We start from the raw sequence: 19,387 nt of genomic DNA on the forward strand, positions 1-19,387 counted from the left end.
CAGTGAATTCACAAAATTCCAATTTAGATTTGTATTATCAATAAAAGAGCAAAGGTGAAACATGTATCTCACTTTTTGTAATCTATGAATGCAATGCCGAGGGAATTATTAATTCATTGACATGATTGATTACTTTTTTAACCAGAATAGCTTTTTCTGTCTTTGTATATCAGTATTTTTTTATTCACAGTTAAATTTTTGAACTATTTCCAAGTTAGTATTTTTTTTGGTACTTTTTCAATTTAAATGACTAAATACTGCTCATACTTAAGGAGATTGAAGCCATCGGAAGTTTCCTAACTATTATTTAATCTGGAGAAATCAAAACAACTGCTTTGGAATTTTATCAGAATATATTTTTCTGTTTAGACATAGGAGTACAAATAAAAAGGAAAGACTATTTTGTTAAGACAGATATGTGTTATGACTTACTTCAGAAACAATTCAATGACCTCAGATCATTGGGCACAGTTCTAGTATAAGTTTAACAAAAGGTTGAGAGAGAGAGATCTGAGCAGGGTGATATTTCTTGTAAAATTAAAATGTTGTTCTATCTTTTTTGGACAACTATTTGCTTAGTCTCTGTGTCTCCTTCTTGTCACAGACGGGGTCATCAGACTTGCAGGCAATAAAAACAACCATGAAGGTCGCCTGGAGGTGTATCACAAGGGACAGTGGGGGACTGTCTGTGACGATGGCTGGACTGAGCTGAATACATATGTGGTTTGCCGACAGCTGGGATTTAAGTAAGATCCATTGATGCAAGGCAGCAAAATGCCAAGTTATATTTTCTAAAGTCTCATTTTGTAATCCTTACTTGTAATTTCCATTATACTAAAAATAAAATGATGTTCTCTCTCATTATCTACCTACCTTCCTACCTTCTTATCTGCTTATCTACATATTATAGTTCAACAATAAAAGGCAATCATTTTTTTTCTGATGGCAAATAACCTTTTTTTGCTATTTATCTCATTTGCCTTTCCTGCCACCACCCCTCTTCTTGAATAATTGGTTGGAGCCACAGATGACTTTTAGGTCCCATCGTGTCTATTCAAGTAAGACTGTATGCTTTGAATGCTCAGTTTTGTTCTCAGGCATCCCTGCTATTGGGTGTTATCAGTGCTGACATCATTGTATCTAAAATTGAAGAGAAGTCCAATGTCAAATGCTTTAGTATTACATTATTTCCTTTCTCAGAATGTGATGATAATTATCACTTTTATTTGAGAAAAACAGCTTTCTTCTCATGAGATGACCTTTCGAACTCACCCTTGACCTCGCCCTCTTAAAAACTGAGTATCATGCTTTGGGTGATATATTTCATGACACACACATAATGCATTCCAGAGTAAAGACTTAAGTTGGTTGAAGTAACTGCAAATGATGCCTTTGAGCTAATATCTGAATGAAGCCCATGAATGCCCATTCTTTCTTGTTTTCCATATTTCTATATCATGCTTGAAGTAATTGTCTCATGCTTGCAAAAATGAGCAAAATTATTTCATTTCAGATTGAGATAGAGCTAATTGCCAACATTGATTAAACCTTAAGAATATACTTTCATTCGAGCAGGTTATGACCATGTTTAAACATATATTTTTAAATTTGTTAGATTTAAATCTCTAAATAAAATGTTAAAGTTTGGAAAATGGAGAAAATAAAAAACTATCCATAGTTTTTCCATTCTAACACCATCATTATCATAACTTGTGTGTATAACTTTATGACAGCTCTAGTAGTAGATAAGCAATTTTTCCTATGTATTATTACAAGAAATATGCTTTCAATTTTTTATTTGTATATTACTGCACAGTCATAATTTTAATAACATGATAATTGTTGAATATTCATACCATAAATTAATATTTAACCTAGTTTAATTTTTACTGTTACAAATAACGGTATCATGAAGATATAGATACATGTTGTTGCTGGATATTTTGAATTTTCATGGGCAGTGCAGTTATTATACTTGAGTCAAGGAGTATGACTTACCAGCCAAATAAATATTGATGTTTAATTAATAAGAATTACTTAAATGTCATTTCATCTGAGTGAATCTCTGTTAGTCTGAGAACTGTATCCTCTTTTCACAAATTTAGAAAAATTCAAAAATACTAATATTTCCTATTTTCATATTTTTCCTTATTAATGAAAACAATTGAATGACACTGTTTTTTTTCTCCATATTTTATTTTGTTTCACAAGTACATTCAGTTTCTCTTGCATATACAGAGTATCAGAGCTTAATGGTTCTAAAAGTGTTCTCAATAATATTTGTTAAAAGTTCTAAATGATTGTGTTAGAAAGTAGAATAGGCATGTGCTACATTTACATTTTAGTTTACTGAGGAGTTTCTAGAGAATACTCTTTAGGAATGAGAAAGTAGAACTCTGGGTTTCTTTATACAAATGAAATTCTGAAGTAAAATGACCTCCTGTTATCTGCTGTATAGTTGACATGGATGGATGGTAATCAAATTGATGCATTTTTTTGAAATATGGTATAAATTGAAATTGATAGCAATATGGGATTTAGAATAATTACTTTTCTAGTTGAGACTTGGTTAGTCAGCAAAATAGAAGTCTTAGAATGACTCAGTAAAATTACATTGTTTTAATTACTGAAATGTTCATCTTATTAAATACATTTAATAAATAAGTACCTGGGAAAAAACAATTAGGGAAATTCATGGAGAAACAATTAGGAAAAATCATCTTGCAGACAGAAAGACCTCTTCATATTCTTAGTTAAAAAACATCCAATGATGGGAGTGATTGACATAAAATTTATGAGTAAGTGTTTAATCATATAGACTGAGAACTGAAAGACACTTCCAGTATCTTTTAGGGATTTCTAAAGGTTTGTTTGGATTTTACAGAACAAAAGAAAACAAAATTGGGTGGAGGAAGAATAAAGGTACAGACTGACCTAGTTACCAATTTTTAATTTTGCAGATCTTTCCCATTTGTACACCATGTGTATTTAGTATAATACATTTAGGTTTTTTTTTTTTTTTTTTTTTTTTTGGTAAGGTAGTGTTACAAATAAAGTCAGTTGGAACACAAATATAATTTATAAAAATTTTATTTTATTTTTCTTTTTTTGTAGTGGTCACATCTGCGGCATATGGAAGTTCCTGGGCTAAAGGTTGAATGGAGCTGCAGCTGCTGGCCTGTGCAGCCACAACAGATCTGAGCCGCATCTGCAGCCTACTCTGCAGCTTGTGGTAATGCCGGATCCTTAACCCACTGAGCAAGGCCAGGGATCTAAGCCATATCCTTACAGATACTGTGTCAGTTTCTTAACCTGCTGAGCCACAATGGGGATTCCTAATTTATAAAAACTTTAAAAACCAGATTTATGTAATCTTATGAAAGCTAAGAACATTGTCATTAACCTGATTTTGATAGACTTAAACCTGAGTTTCATCATGGATGAATAAATCACTGAACTAATACACACTTTTTTTTTCCTTGGAAGAGAGGATACTAAGAGGGCCTTGAGCAGCTAATGAAATCCAATGAGCTCAGATGGCTTTTCAGAGGCTGATGCAGATGATCTCATTTTGGGTCCACTGTGTTATTTCCACAGTCAGGAATTTGAGGTTTATTTCTTTGTCTACCTTCTCTCTGGTTGATGGGTTGAATTGTTAAAAAAATACAAGAATGGATGGGGGAAAAGGATTAATTATCCACTAGTTACCCATTCAATCAATCCAAAATTGTTAAGACGTTCAGAATATGTGATGGAGTGAGCACTGCTCTTAGAACTAATTTCTTAAGCTAGTAGAAAGAACAAATACCCACTCTGGAGTCATGATGCTTAATTTCATTGTTTTATGTTTTGTGGTTCCATGAAATGAGAGACAGCAGACCTATGAATGGTGTTTATTTTATTGCTGCAGATATGGCAAACAAGCCTCAGCAAACCACTTCGAAGAGAGCACAGGGCCCATATGGTTGGATGACGTCAGCTGCTTGGGAAAGGAAACCAGTCTCCTTCAGTGTTCCCGGAGACCGTGGGGAAGGCATGATTGCAGCCATTGGGAGGATGTTAGTATCTCCTGCCACCCAGGCGGGGATGGACACAGACTCTCTCTGGGTGAGGTCCTGCCACAGCTCTTGAGTGTCTGTATTTCAGTAGCCACTGCACCTCTATTCACTGGTCTGGAATGTGAAGCGGTTCTCATTTTTGGCTTTTTTTTTTTTTTTTTTTTTTGTCTATTTCCCATAATACTCTAATTTTCAGTAAATTGCCTTCAGAAACAAAATAATCTTTCGACTCTTTCCACCAATGTTATTAAATTTCTACTCCTATTTTTTTTTCTAACTATAAGCCTATGTTCTCACTAAAAATGTTTCTACTCACATATGTCTGAAAGATGGAATAAAGAAGCTGCAATGTCCATTCCCCAACTGATTAGTCACCTATTCTGCTTCTCACTTAACTTGAATTCTAATGAACTATTTGAGAAAGGATTTAAAAAAAAAAAAAATCAGGAGTTCCCATCATGGCTCAGTGGTTAAGGAATCCAACTAGGAACCGTGAGGTCGAGGGTTCGATCCCTGGTCTTGCTCAGTGGGTTAAGGATCCAGCATTGCTGTGAGCTGTGGTGTAGGTTGTAGACACGGCTGGGATCCTGTGTTGCTGTGGCTCTGGCGTAGGCCAGCAGCTATGGCTCTGATTAGACCCCTAGCCTGGGAACCTCCATATGCTGCAGGAGCAGCCCTAGAAAAGGCAAAAAGAAAAAAAAAAAAAAATCAGAACAAAATGATAGCTCTCTCTCCCGCCATTCATGATTTATTTCTTCTTTAGTCCTGAGGCCTTGTCAGTCATTGGTTACCAGCCATTCATTACTCTGTCCTAACCTAGATCTTTCAAGTTTCTCAGCTCCTAGGTGGATTCATTGGTGTAAACAGTCCATCTATCTTTCTAAGATACCCTGTTACTAAAAACCATTAGTGTGCTTTATTATCCCTAGTTCCAAATTTCTTCAGACTTTTAGTCAGATAAAAGCCCATCTAATGGTCTTAAATATTTATAGGTAAAGATCCCTTTGTGAGCAGAGAGCAATTATATATCCTCGACAGACTTAACCTCTGATGAGGAGGACAGAATAAATATGGATGAAAAATATAGAGGGAGATATTCAAAAGACGTGCCAGGACACTACCATGGCTCTATTTCTAGCTATACATGTGTTTTGGGGTGCTCAGATGTTAAAATAACCTCAGGTCATTCTTAGTTTTCACCTCAGGCTTGAATCAACCCCTTTCTTATTCTCATGTTTTGAAGCTGTGAAGTTGGAATCTTCACGTTATAAAATAATGGAATGAGTTGAGTCCCACAGTATTAGCTTGTGCGTATATTTAAGTTTGTCAGGGTACCTGGGTGATTCCTCACTGCACTCAACAAACTGTGAGCTCACAGTTACTCACTGTGCTAATCTAGCATTATACCAGGTGGAAATGCAGCATTTTACTCCATCCCTTGTAGGTTCTGTTTCCAATTTTTCTCCTTTCATTTGTTCTTCTCTCTTGCTTGTTTCTTCTTATGGAGGATTTATGATCCTCCCAGGATTATGTGATGAATGATTGTGGGTGGTTGGCGGAGATAGAGCCTCTTTGCTAGAAATGGATCCGCTTAGTCCCAGATAGCAGGTATTTTCAGGCATACTCCATTAGTATTCCAGGTGATGACATATTATAAATACTATATGAAATACTGTAATCTGAGTTTGTTGAAAACCTGTACAGTTAAATACATGCATATAGTTAGGACAGCTAATCTTTTCATTCTCCTAAAAATCTTTTTATTTCTAGGATTATAGATGTATTTTTTAAAAATTTAAAAAGCTGAGGGTGATAATTATTCATAAAATATGGGATCATCATTATGCATTCTTTGGGACTAATTTCAGTAACGTCTATTAACTATTCATTTGTCAGAAGAACATTATATTTGAGCTAAATTATCCTTTTGGAATAGAATCAGATTACCATTTATTCATCCAAAGAGATCATTACTTTCCCACTTATCAAAAAGGATTGCATAATTAAAAGAGAAGCTTAGAGAAGGAGATCATGGAATAGTGATATAAACAACAGCATTTTAAAAACACTTGAGATTTTTTTACTTCTTTGGAACTATGATAAGAGCTGTTAGACCATTACAGTTTTTGACTCTTTGAAGAGTAATTTGTGGACCTTAACTTTAAATGTGCATGAAACTTTTCTCAAAATTAGTAATAGTTCAATAGACACTTTCTACTTTTGGGTGTGTGGTAGATGGAATGCTTGAAAGCAATATTCTAGGTCAATGGAAATAATTTTAATAATGATGCAGTTAATACCTATGTGAGTTGGGGGAAGTTTGTGGAATGGTTAAATATGTGGATTTCTCATTTTAATATTGCATTAATTCTAAAGTTCAGAGTTTTAAATCTTAGCAGAGAGTTCTTTCAGGGTGAGAATGTCTCTTGCTTAATTTTATAGTAAAAATTTGACTTAGTTTACATTTATGCTGGATTTTATCTTTGTTCTAGGAAAATATTTTCTTAAATATTAACATATATTAAATCATATAGGAAAATTGAAATAAAGAAAACTCTACTGTAATCCAATTTGCGATATATAATTAGAGATGCTATATATCCATAGAACTGTTTAGTTTTCCCAAGCATTTTATATTTATTGAAGATCTTAGAAATAAAGCCATATATATTATTATTGCCATAACAGAAAAAACATAAACAGTGAAGTAGTATTGATTGAATGACTTCTGTCATTCAGTTTCCCTTCAAGCATTGAAAATCCAATGATTTTCTAAAATGAATGGCTAAGATTAGGTTCAGAAATATTGTTTGTATTATCTTTATGAAGTATTCAACTTAGGCTTTTTTTTTTGTCTTTTTGCCTTTTCTTGGGCCGCTCCCGCGGCATATGGAGGTTCCCAGGCTAAGGGTCTAATTGGAGCTGTAGCCACCGGCTTACGCCAGAGCCACAGCAACGCGGGATCCGAGCCGCGTCTGCAACCTACACCACAGCTCATGGCAATGCCGGATCGTTAACCCACTGAGCAAGGGCAGGGACCAAAACCTCAACCTCATGGTTCCTAGTCAGATTCGTCAACCACTGCGCCACGACGGGAACTCCTCAACTTAGGCTTTAAAAATACTTCATAATTTTTATTTTTATGGTGTATGAAAAACTGCCCACAAAACAATTAGGGTGGAATGTGGAGGTCTAATTCCATGGACCTATGATTTCTTAACTTTGTACCAAAGATCTAAAAAATGTAAAAATCAAAAACTTTAAGGATTTCGTCTGTTTAGATCTTTTTCTCTGAGGGTCACTTATTTTGCCTTGCTTCTCTTGCAAAGAACCCCCAGATTTCAGATACGATACAAAGAAATATGAATTTTCAAATATACTGCATTTTGTGACATACCTAAACACCAAGATTTTTAACTAATGTTAAGCAGTGCCGAAAGTAGGCACGCCACAGACGTTTATTGATTTTGACTTTGTTCTGTTAATTCTACTGTGATGCCTGTCCCACGAAGTGAGTATGATTACGGACAGAAATGAGAGAGCCAGCAACCCCAGGGGCCACAAAGAGGATCAGAGGAATCGAAGTCGGATGTGTCCATCTTGCCAACAGTATTTTCTCTCAGTTACCAGATGTTATCTAATGATTACATATGTTAGTTTAAACTCATATCTAGGAGTTCCCGTCATGGCTCAGTGGTTAACGAATCTGACTAGTGGGTTAAGGATCCAGCGTTGCTGTGAGCTGTGGTGTAGGTTAGGTCGCAGACATGGCTCGGATCCTGCGTTGCTGTGGCTCTGGCGTAGGCCCGTGGCTACAGCTCCGATTAGACCTCTAGCCTGGGAACCTCCATATGCCATGAGTGTGGCCCTAAAAAGACAAAAAGACAGAAAAAAAAAAAAAAAAAAGAAGGCTAAACTCATATCTAGTGAGTTCATTAGCTGCTTACTTCACCGCTCTTTAGTTCTGATAATTTCACCATGTTTGATTGTAGTCCGTAAGTCCTTATGGACAAATCTTAGTGGCCCTGAAGCTGAGACCCTTCTAGGAACTAGGTAATCAAAAGTATGTATATTAGTTCGCTTAGGCTGCTGTACCTGGTGGTATAAACAACAGGTGTTTATTGTCCCATACTTCTGGAGTCTTGAAGACCAGAATCAAGGTGTCTGTAAGGTTGTTTCCTTCTGAGGGCTGGGAGGGAAAAATGTGTTCCAGGCGTCTGTTCTTGGCTTGTACATGGTCTTTTTCTCCCAATTCTATTCAAACCATCTTCCATCTGTATATCTGTGTACAAATTGGATTAGAGCCCACTCTGATGCCCTCACAATTCACCGTATGACAGTATGTAAACCATAGTTAGGGCTTAGGGCTTTTTTTTCTTCTTTTTTTTTTTTAGGGCCACACCTGTGGCATGTGGAGGTTCCAGGCTAGGGGTCAAATCAGAGCTGCAGCTGCCAGCCTATGCCACAGCCACAGCAATGCAGGATCTGAGCTGTGTCTGCAGCCTACATCACAGCTCATGGCAATGCCGGATCCTTAACCCACTGAGTGAGGCCAGGGATCGAACCTCATGCATCCTAGTTGGGTTCGTTAACCACTGAGCCACGAAGGGAACTCCATTTGCTTTTTTTTTTTTTTTTTTTAAATTGCTCTCTCTCCTTACCCAACTGATTTTTAACTCATTTTAAAAACAAATAATATTTTATAAAATCTCTCGTGCTTTAGCATCAGAGATGCTTTGTTTTGGCTTTTCTGATACTTTTGAATCATTCCTTAGGTTTTCCAATCAGACTGATGGATGGAGAAAATAAGAAAGAAGGACGAGTGGAGGTTTTTATCAATGGCCAGTGGGGAACAATTTGTGATGATGGGTGGACTGATAAAGATGCAACTGTGCTCTGTCGACAGCTTGGCTACAAGTAAGCAAAACCTAATTATTTGGGATGGTTACTTGAGAATATTTCTGATTTTTTTTATACTTGTTCTTGCCTAAAATTAATTTCTATGATTCAACTGAAAGTACTGGCAGCATGCTAATTTGATTCAGAATTATAAAGAAATACTAAGTAGAGTCTATTTAAAGTTTTTTATTTTTTCACAAGAAATATAATTATGTTACATAAGAAATGTAGCTTTAATAACAGTCTGATAAATCTTGACTCTTCATAGTACTTCTTCTGTCTGCCAAAGGTGTTATGATTTATGTTTCAACACAGTAGCCTTAGAAGGGATTCATTCTATAGTTACTGAAATTGTAGTTGGTTTTTACTCTGTACAGTAATTATGTTCTGTAGTCACTGGGAACGTTGAATTAGGAGATACAGAGTCATTGCCTCTAGAGCTGGGGTTGAACCGAGTAATGTCCTGCCTTCTTATTTTAGCTCTCGTGCTTGCAAGCAGCAGTACTTTTTTGTAGCCTACTAGTGTTTTTTTGTTTTTGTTTTTTTATTTTTTATTTCTGTGCCTTTTCATTGATGATTTCCATTTTTTTAATTTTTAATTTTTATTTTTGTCTTTTTAGGGCTGTACCCATGGCATATAGATGTTCCTAGGCTAGGGGTTGAATCAGACCCACAGCTGCCAGCCTATACCACAGCCCTAGCAATGCAGGATCCAAGCCGCATCTGCAACCTACACCACAGCTCACAGCAACGCTGGATCCTCGACCCATTGAGTGAGGCCAGGGATCGAACCTGTGTCCTCATGTACACTAGTTGGGTTCATTACTGCTGATGCACAATGAGGACTTCTGATTTCCATTTTAAATGGCCCCTAAGCATTTTGCTGAAGTGCTGTCCAGTATTTCTGAATGAAGGAAGGCTGTGTGATGTCCCTTTTGGAGAAAATAAGTGTGTTTGATAGGTTTCTTTCAGGCATGAGTTATAATGTGAAACATGTGGCAGTCAATGAGCTGGGAGAAGGATACTTAATTCCAGTTTGGGAACTAAACTAAAAAGGCAGCTTATTTCCTTGTGAGACCTCAGCTGGGCAACTCAAATTTTTGAAGACTATGCATGTCTGCAAATGACTGTAAAAGGTCTGATTGATTTTGGAGTTGGAAATATATGGAACATATTACAATTTAGAGGGTTATGGAATTTAAGCTAATATACATAAATTGCTTAGCTTATGTTGGATTACTAATAGTGGTTTGGATTTTAAAATAGATCCTTAATTTTAAATCTAAGTGTATCTTAAATGTTGATGAATTTAACTGGTTATTCCTATGCAGAATATATTTCTATTTTTCTTTTCTTTTTATGGCTGTATCTGTGGCATATGGAAGCTTCCAGGTTAGGGGTTGAATTGGAGGGGCAGCTACCGGCCTACACCACAGCCACCACAACACCAGACCCAAATCACTTCTTCGACTTACACTGCAGCTCGTAGCAATGCTGGATCCTTCACCCACTGAGCAAGTTCAGGGATGGAACCTGCATCCTCATGGACACTGTGTTGGGTTCTTAACCCACTGAGCCACAATGGGAACTCTTTATTTTTCTATTTTTAAAACTATTTCTATTTTAATAAAAGTTCAAAATTTTTTCTGAAGTTTTAAGTCAAAATTTGTTTTTGGTTATTCAGGTACTACTTCAGTTTACTGCTCAGTTTTGGACTTAGTTGCAGTTCCAATTGTCTTATGGTCAGTGGGTCCCTTATTTGTAATACAGATTTTCTGTATTCAAAATGGGTGATCTGTGACACATTTTCAGCTTTCAAAATAAGGGGTGGTAAAGGAAGGTAGGAAGAATCTACATTAGATGCCTACATGAGTTTAGTCAACAGTTTGTTTCCTTTGCTCACTACATTTCTAACATTCCTTTCTCCAAAAAGAACAAACTTTTTGTTCTTATATTCTCAGTCAATTCCCTTACCTAAAATCAGCCTTTAAATAATATTTAAATGAGAATCATTTAGATACTTGATGAATCTAAATATACTTGAACATTTTTATGATTTCCCACTGAGGAGAAATGGAATTTCATGTAAGAACATGTATGTAATTGTAAATAAGTAGGTGATTAGAACAGGGGATATTTTTCCCCATGTCTCCTTCGAATGATTAAAAAATTTTAATAAAGCATTTGTTTGTAGAAATCAATCCAGAAAATGTTGAAGCTGTCAAAAGACTTGAGCTTTATTAACAAGAATTCCAGAGGCCTGTCGCTCAAGCCAGCTATATCATACTTGAGGATTAGTCCTTAGAAACACTGAGAATCCAAATAGCATTGGAAAGCTTTTTCATAATGGCAGAAACAGCAATGAAGTAGTAAAACCCAGAAATGTGATTGGTAACTAACATAGATATGCTGAGAGTGGACAGAAAGTAAAAGACACTTTTTAATGACATATTACGTAATGTCTGACAAAGTCTAGCATATGAGCACTTTTTTTTAGAGGGCTGAGAGAACATGTGTTGCTAGCTGTCAGTTAACCTTGTTAAGATAGACTAAATAGCCATTATGGAAATTCCATTCTATTTGAACTTTGTGTGAATCCATTAGCATATCTTTCCATTTGATGTTGTCCTTCAACCCTGTGTTTATTAGAATAGTATCCCTTTAAAGAATTTTTAAGTGATCTACCCCTATTGTTTTAGTACAGACCTCAAATTAAGTATTTTTATCTTACATTTAAATAACTGCAAGGCATTTAATTTTTGGAATATTTTTGTATGACATTTAAAAATAGAATGGTTACATCACTCTCTTAATTATATCCCATAAGATATGGATATCTTAGTGCTTTGCTACTCTGTTATTCACTTAAAAAATACACAAACAAGCTCTTCTTTGACCTTCAAAAATTTACATATTTGGAGTTCCCGTCGTGGCGCGCAGTGGCTAACGAATTCGACTAGGAACCATGAGGTTGCGGGTTCAGTCCCTGCCCTTGCTCAGTGGGTTAAGGATCCAGCGTTGCCGTGAGCTGTGGTGTAGGTTGCAGATGTGGCTCGGGTCCTGCGTTGCTGTGGCTCTGGCGTAGGCTGGTGGCTATGGCTCTGATTAGACCCCTAGCCTGGGAACCTCCATATGCTGCAGGAGCGGCCCAAGAAATAGCAACAACAACAACAAAAAAATACATATTTCCTTTTTCTCCTTGAAATTGTAGTTTTTTCCTCCCCACAGAATCCTAATGTTCCTATGCTTTTAAAAATGTGTGTGTGCATATGTGTACACATAGAGCAAGAGAGAAATTAAATTCTTCTAATACGTTCCTCTCAGGATTTTATGATTTCTAGTACACAAATAATTAAAAACAGCACCAAAAAATAATAAAATTCGGCAAATAATTATTAAACATAGGAAAGAAAAGTTGACCAAACTCCTACTTCTTAGACTGATGGGTTGGGTTTATGGTGTTTGAATTAAAGGAGGCTTCATTGCTATCATTTATTTTTGAATTGTTCTTTTGGCCGCTTTAGAGGCTTTTAAATCTTAGAGCAATGGACTGTGATTGGTTTTGAGGTAAGTGAAAGGTAATACCTTTCTTTTGTGAAGTGGGAAAAGGGAAATTTTGAAAGAGAAGTTGACTTGGTCTTTAGCAAGACCAGTTTTAGAAGAGAATGTACATGGATTTCAATGAAGATTTTATTGTGTCTATAAAGATGATTTTATTGTTTCTATAAAGTCCTGATATGCCTTGGAAAGTCATCATCTACTCCCAGGAGCACTTGGTACTCAGATGAAAGGGATAATTTAGGAGGTTGGGATTTATATATACACACTACTATATAGGAAATGGATAACCAATAAGACCTACTGCATACTACAGGGGACTATACTCAATATTTTATAACTTATTAGAGAAAAGAACCTAAATTGCTGTGCTGTACACCTGAAACTAACATGATGTTATAAATTAACTGTACTTCAATTTAAAAAATTAAACATTAAAAAAAGAAAGAATAAAAAAGTTAATTGCATTAAAAAAGGCTAATGTAGAAGAGCCTACTACAGTTTCAGCTATGAATTCTAGTGGTGACACAGCCCTTAATTATTATTTTTTAAATCAAAGAAAAATTTATTAGATTTCTCTGTATAATTGAAACCATCTTTGATTATTTACTTTTATTAGAGTGTTCCCTAGTTCTTGTTGATATATCTAAAATAGTGCATTCTTTTTAGTCTCTGCATTGATTGGTAAATGGCTAAAAAAAAAAATCATCCTGTTTGGAGTTCCTGTGGTAGCTGAGTGGTAATGAACCTGACTAGCATCCATGAAGACTTGGGTTTGAGCCCTGGCCTTGCTGAGTGGGTTAAGGATCCAGCATTGCTGTGAGCTGTGGTGTAGGTTGCAGACACGGCTTGGATCCCGTGTTACTGTGGTTTTGGTGTAGGCCAGCAGCTACAGCTCCGATTGGACCCCTAGCCTAGGAACTTCCATATGCTGCTAGCGCAGCCCTAAGAAGACAAAAAAAAAAAAAAGAAAAAAAAAAAATCCTCTTTTATTTAATGAGTTAATTTTGTTTTCTATGTATTTACTTCCACCTATCATCTGCTTTTATGCTATTTATCATGCTTTATTTTCTATTCTTTTTGTAACCTTTTGTTTTTTTGATTTGCAAGCAATCCAATTTTCAATTTTCCCTCTTTCCTTTCTCTAGTGATCTGGAATTTCAGCATTCTTGTTTTACTAGAAATTCTCTAAATTTTTTAGCAAGCTTACTGGCATATTTTCTTACCAATTTCAAAAATTATATGTAACTTTCCCTTCCTGAAAAATATCAATACATTTAACATACTATTATTTACTTTCCACCTCTACTCATCTTCATGTCCAAAACTGGTGAATCATTTGGGATGTTAGTGTCAGGATGCTATTAATTTTGAATTTTATTCAAATTATGCCTATTTGAGTTTCAAATTGCTCTATTTTACACATGAACATATCAACAACTGTTTCCATTTTAAAATATTAGTTAAATAATATCTGGCAGTTCTGATTAGGAAAAAGGATAGAGAATATAAGTAAACATTAGAGAAAAGAAATGTAAGCAAAGCTACAAAGAAGGGTGAAAAATTGTAGAATATTATGAACTACTTTTAGCTAATGAATTTGGAAATCTAGATGAAATGAACAATTATCTAGAAAACTATATTTTCAACAAAAATGTAATTATCAAAGTTGATACAAAACCCACAGAAATTAATGACCACAGAATAAATGACTCAGATTTTTTTGCTGAAGCGTTTTGACCAATTTTTTTTTTTTTTTTAATTTATGTCTGCACCCATGGCATATGGAAGCTCTGGGGCCAGAGGTTGAACCTGAACCACAACCACAGCCTACACTGCAGCTGCGGGAACGCCTGATCCTTCCTTTAACCCACTATGCCAGGCTGGGGATCGAACTTGTGCCTCTGTGGTGACTGGAGCTGCTGCAGTGAGATTCTTAACCCACTTCATCACAGTGGGAATTCCTTGACCAATTTTTAAGACATAGCTGATTCTTGAGTTATATAAATTGTTGAAAATGAAAAAAAGAGAGGTGAAAATCTTGCCAGTCATTTTTTGAGACTAATATAACTTGACTTTAAGACTAGGCAAGTACACATACACAAACTCATAAATTGACATTAAAATTTCTAAACAAAATATAGCACAATTTGGCAGTGTATTAAAAGAATGATATACCATAAACAGAATCTACTCCAAGCATGAGAGTGGTTCAAAATGAGGCATTCAGTTAATGTATTTCAGTGTTGTTTATAAATGAAAATAAATAAAGTCTCTTAATAATGCTGAAAAGCTACATGATAAAAAATTAACACTCCTTCAAATCTCTTAGGAAGCTGAGAGTAAAATAAAACTAACTTTATATCACAAACAGGCATCAAGTAGGAACAAAGTAAGTGTGTATGCTATTACAGCCAAGACTCAGCATTGTCTGGAGTTCCCACTAATCATCAGGAATTGAGGTATTGGTAATGAAGAGAAAGTCAGAACTGTAATGTGAGTATTACAATTGTCCACCCAGAAAACCTCAGAGAATCAAGCGAAAGGACACTAAAACTAGTGTTTATTAATATACCAATATGAAATATAAATGTTTTTAAAAAGCATGTTCCTGTATGCTAGGTAGAAAACTAAAATAATCTCATTTATAGAAGGTAAAAAACTAGAGAAAATAGTCAAGGAATAAACTTTATAAGAATTGAGGTCTGGAGTTCCCGTCGTGGCGCAGTGGTTAATGAATCTGACTAGGAACCATGAGGTTGAGGGTTCGGTCCCTGCCCTTGCTCAGTGGGTTAACGATCCGGCGTTGCCGTGAGCTGTGGTGTAGGTTGCAGACGAGGCTCGGATCCCGCATTGCTGTGGCTCTGGCGTAGGCCGGTGGCTACAGCTCCGATTCAACCCCTAGCCTGGGAACCTCCATATGCCACGGGAGTGGCCCAAGAAATAGCAACAACAACAACAACAACAACAAAAGACAAAAAGACAAAAAAAAAAAAAAAAAAAAAAAAAAGAATTGAGGTCTATATGAAAAAAAATAAGTCTTTACTAAAGCTGGAAGACTTCTGAAGTGATCCACCACAAACCTGAATGGGAAGACAAAATAGAAAGTAACCTGTATATTAAATGCTATTCTCATAAAAATCTTATGTTTTTCTTTGTGTGTATGTTGGGTGGGCAGGGGAACTTGGCTTGCAAATTCATCTGAAATCCAATCCATGTAATAGTGGCACAGGAATAGGCAAGATGTCAGTGATACCAACTTCAGCAGTGGTTAACAGCTTGGTTGTGCATTGAAATCACTTTGGGACTTGAAAAATATTACCCGTGCCTGGCCCTATTCCCATTTGACGTCTTAATTCTACTTTAATTGACATCAGGTAGGGTTAAGGTTGTGTTATGTTTTAAAAGCTCCCACAGGTAGTTCTAATGTGTAGCCAATTACTGAACTATGAAGACCAAGAAATGGCTTCTGTACTTATAGTCATGATAAATCAGTAAATAAAAAAGCCCTTTGCATCAGCAGGAAGAGTAATTGAAACAGTTACTTTAGGGACAGAAATAGAACCCTTACTAATACTAGACAGAAATGAACGCCAGATAGATCCCAACTGTAGTATACAAAGTAAAACAGAAAAATACCTTTTTTTTTTAAAGTTACATTTTACTTATACATATTTCAAATGAATGACTTGCATTCCAGAGATGTGCCCTGTATTCAGCAATATATATCAAGAATCTTAAAAAAATGTTTAGACCTGTTGAATAAAAATTCCACTTCTAGGAAGCATTTCAAGTTTCCCATAAAGATATATGTATACAGCTGTATATAATTGTAAAAAGTCTAATATATATATTTTTTTTGGCTTTTTAGGGTCACACCTGTAGCACATGGAAGTTACCAGGCTAGGGGAAAAATTGGAGCTACGGCTACTGGCCTATGCCACAGCCACAGCACACCAGATCTGAGCTACATCTGCAACCTACACCACAGCTCATGGCAATGATGGATCCTTTAACCCACAGAGCAAGGCCAGGGATCAAACTCGAATCCTCATGGATCCTTGTTGGGTTCGTTAACCGCTGAAACATGAAGGAAACTCCAAAAGTCTAAAGTTTTTAAAATAAATGTGCAACAGCAGGGAAATAATTTTTTTCCACACTGAAATTTGATTTATATGGAGTTCCCGTTGTGGCTCAGCGAAAATGAAATCCAACTAGGAACCATGAGGTTGAGGGTTCGATCCCTGGCTTCTCTCAGTGGGTTGGAAATCTGGTATTGCCATGAGCTTTGGTGTAGGTCGTAGATGTGGCTCAGATCTGATGTTGCTGTGACTGTGGCGTAGGCTGGTAGGCTGGTGGCTACAGCTCTGATTCGACCCCTAGCCTGGGAACCTCCATATACTGCAGGTGTGGCCCTAAAAAGCAAAAAAAAAAAAAAAAGAAATTTGCTATAGAACCACCTGCATAGGAATCACCTGGGGCTTATTAAAAAATAAATCTAAGACCCACTTAGTTTGAGATACACTAATTTGTACAATGAATTTTTTTAAACTGTTAACCATTAGTATTTTCCCCATAAATGTGTACCTAAATGCTAGCAGTGTGTTGTTGAAATTTTTTATACTTTTATTTTGCACACTTGATACAATGAGCATTTATTACTTATACAACTATTAAAAGTTTTATATTAAAAAAAGATTCAAGAGCATCTTTAGAGTCACCTGTTTGATTTTCTATGACTCTGTAGCATTTCTAATGGGTTAAATATTATTTTAATTTGCAATTTACATCAGAAGAGCAGTTACCAATACAGAAGAAATGATGAAGTATATTTCTGAAATGAAAATGCTGCCAACTACAAGCATGTGAGGCTAGATCTCATTGCTAAAAGGGGATTATTTAAGCAAATTCCTCAGATAATTCATATCAATAAACTACTTTGCATGATTTCCTTACATAACTATAAGGAAAGTATAATAACATGTCTTAATTAAGAGGAATCTATTTTGATTTTAGAAGTCTGGTCCAAATTGTCATTTTTAATAATATAGTTTCTTTTATTTTTAAAGCTGTCTTTTGCCTGTTTTTCTATTGTTTTTTTTTATTTTTTAAACGAAGTTTGAGAATTATTTGTATATTATATGCTATTTCCCTCTATTAGAGAATATATTCATGAACAAATATATATATATAATTATGTATTGCAAATGTATTCATCAACTTTTAAATTTGTCTTTTCACTTTCCTTTGGGTGGTTTTTACTACAGTAGCATTCTTAATTTAATTTTTGCTGAATTTATTAGACTTTTAATTTAAGGTATACCATCTAAGTTTTGTTTCATAAATCGCTCCCAGACTTGAAGTTCAAAGGATAATTTTCCTGTAATTCAAACCTTAAAACTTTGCCATTCATAATTATATCATTAATTTATCAGGAATTGAGTTTTGAATATATTAGTTTGAAGTATTTCATTAAAAAGTTTTTGTATTGGGGTATTTAAAAGAAGTAATATGTTATTATTATTATTTTTTCTTTTTTGGCCACTGTGCGGCATACGGAGTTCCAGGACCAGGGATCAGATTCGAGCCTTAGTCGCAATCTAAACTGCAGTTGCAGCAATGCTGGGTCCTTAATCCACTGTGCTGGGCCAGGGATTGAACCTGCATCCTGGAGCTCCAAAGACACCACTGATCCAATTGTGCCACAGCGGGAACTCTCTAGTAATATATTATTTTAAAAGACAGAAATAAAAGAAAAGGGATATACCAAAAGTAAGTCTGCCTTCTAGTCATGATTTCTGGTTATCTCCTTCTCAGTTAAAAGTTGTGGTTTTTTACTTCTAAAGTAGGCTTTAAAATTCTTAGCTCTCTAGGTAATTTTTTAATTCTCATAATTTTCTTGGAAATATCATACCCATTTTATGAGGCTATTATGCTCTGGAAGGGAGTAGAAAATTTTGAGATAATTTTTTTCCCCCTGCTTAAACTAGAGTTTAAGACTATCATAAATTTTTGACACATCATTAAATGTGACTTTCTTAGTAGAAGCTAAGATATAATCAAGAAACTGGGATATAAAAACAAAGAATATATAGTTACTAACTCTCTTACACTTTTTTTTTTTCTTTTTCTTCTTTTTAGGGCCACACCTGTGACATATGGAAGTTCCAAGGCTAGAGGTCAAATTGGAGCTACACATGCCCGCCACAGCCACAGCCACAGTAACCTGGGATCCGAGCCGCATCTGCAACCTATACCGCAGCTCACGGAATCACTGGATCCCCTGCCCACTGAGCAAGGTCAGGGCTCAAACCCACATCCTCATGGATACTAGTCGGGTACGTTTCCACTGCGCCATGACGGGAACTCTAAACTTTTTTTGACAGAGTCTTGAAATCAATAATTTTTTTTAGCCCAGAGGGATGATAATTTTAATATATGTATAATGGAGTGGGGGTGTCCGTTGTGATTTATTCAAGTATATGACCGACTGCTTCTCCACATCCTCAAGAATGCTTTATTTTCAGGGGTCCTGCCAGAGCAAGAACCATGGCTTATTTTGGGGAAGGAAAGGGACCTATCCACGTGGATAATGTGAAGTGCACAGGCAATGAGAGGTCCCTGGCTGACTGTATCAAACAAGATATTGGAAAACACAATTGCCGCCACAGTGAAGATGCAGGAGTTATTTGTGATTATTTCGGCAAGAAAGCATCAGGTAACAGTAATAAAGGTAAGTCACCTTCTGGGGCTTAAACAAGTTAAAGAATGCTAATCCCCACTTCATTATTATAGGCAGTAATTTGATAATGAAAATCTCCTTTCATAGGAATATATTCAATCCTTGTTCTTTGTGCTAGTAGAGGCAGTGA

At 35.7% G+C, this 19,387-nt stretch overlaps 1 protein-coding gene across 1 annotated transcript in view; it reads left to right on the forward strand.

Annotated features, from left to right (window-relative positions):
• Window positions 1–19,387, forward strand: part of PRSS12 (protease, serine 12) — a 75,614-nt gene that overhangs the window by 34,413 nt on the left and 21,814 nt on the right. The window contains exons 6-9 of the mRNA XM_003129227.4: window positions 605–746; window positions 3,911–4,107; window positions 8,834–8,975; window positions 19,043–19,248. Coding sequence (XP_003129275.1) covers window positions 605–746; window positions 3,911–4,107; window positions 8,834–8,975; window positions 19,043–19,248 — 687 coding nt within the window. The remainder of the gene's footprint in view (window positions 1–604; window positions 747–3,910; window positions 4,108–8,833; window positions 8,976–19,042; window positions 19,249–19,387) is intronic.

The sequence above is a fragment of the Sus scrofa genome, chromosome 8, assembly GCF_000003025.6.
Source record: "Sus scrofa isolate TJ Tabasco breed Duroc chromosome 8, Sscrofa11.1, whole genome shotgun sequence".
In the NCBI taxonomy this organism is placed as follows: Eukaryota; Metazoa; Chordata; class Mammalia; order Artiodactyla; family Suidae; genus Sus; species Sus scrofa.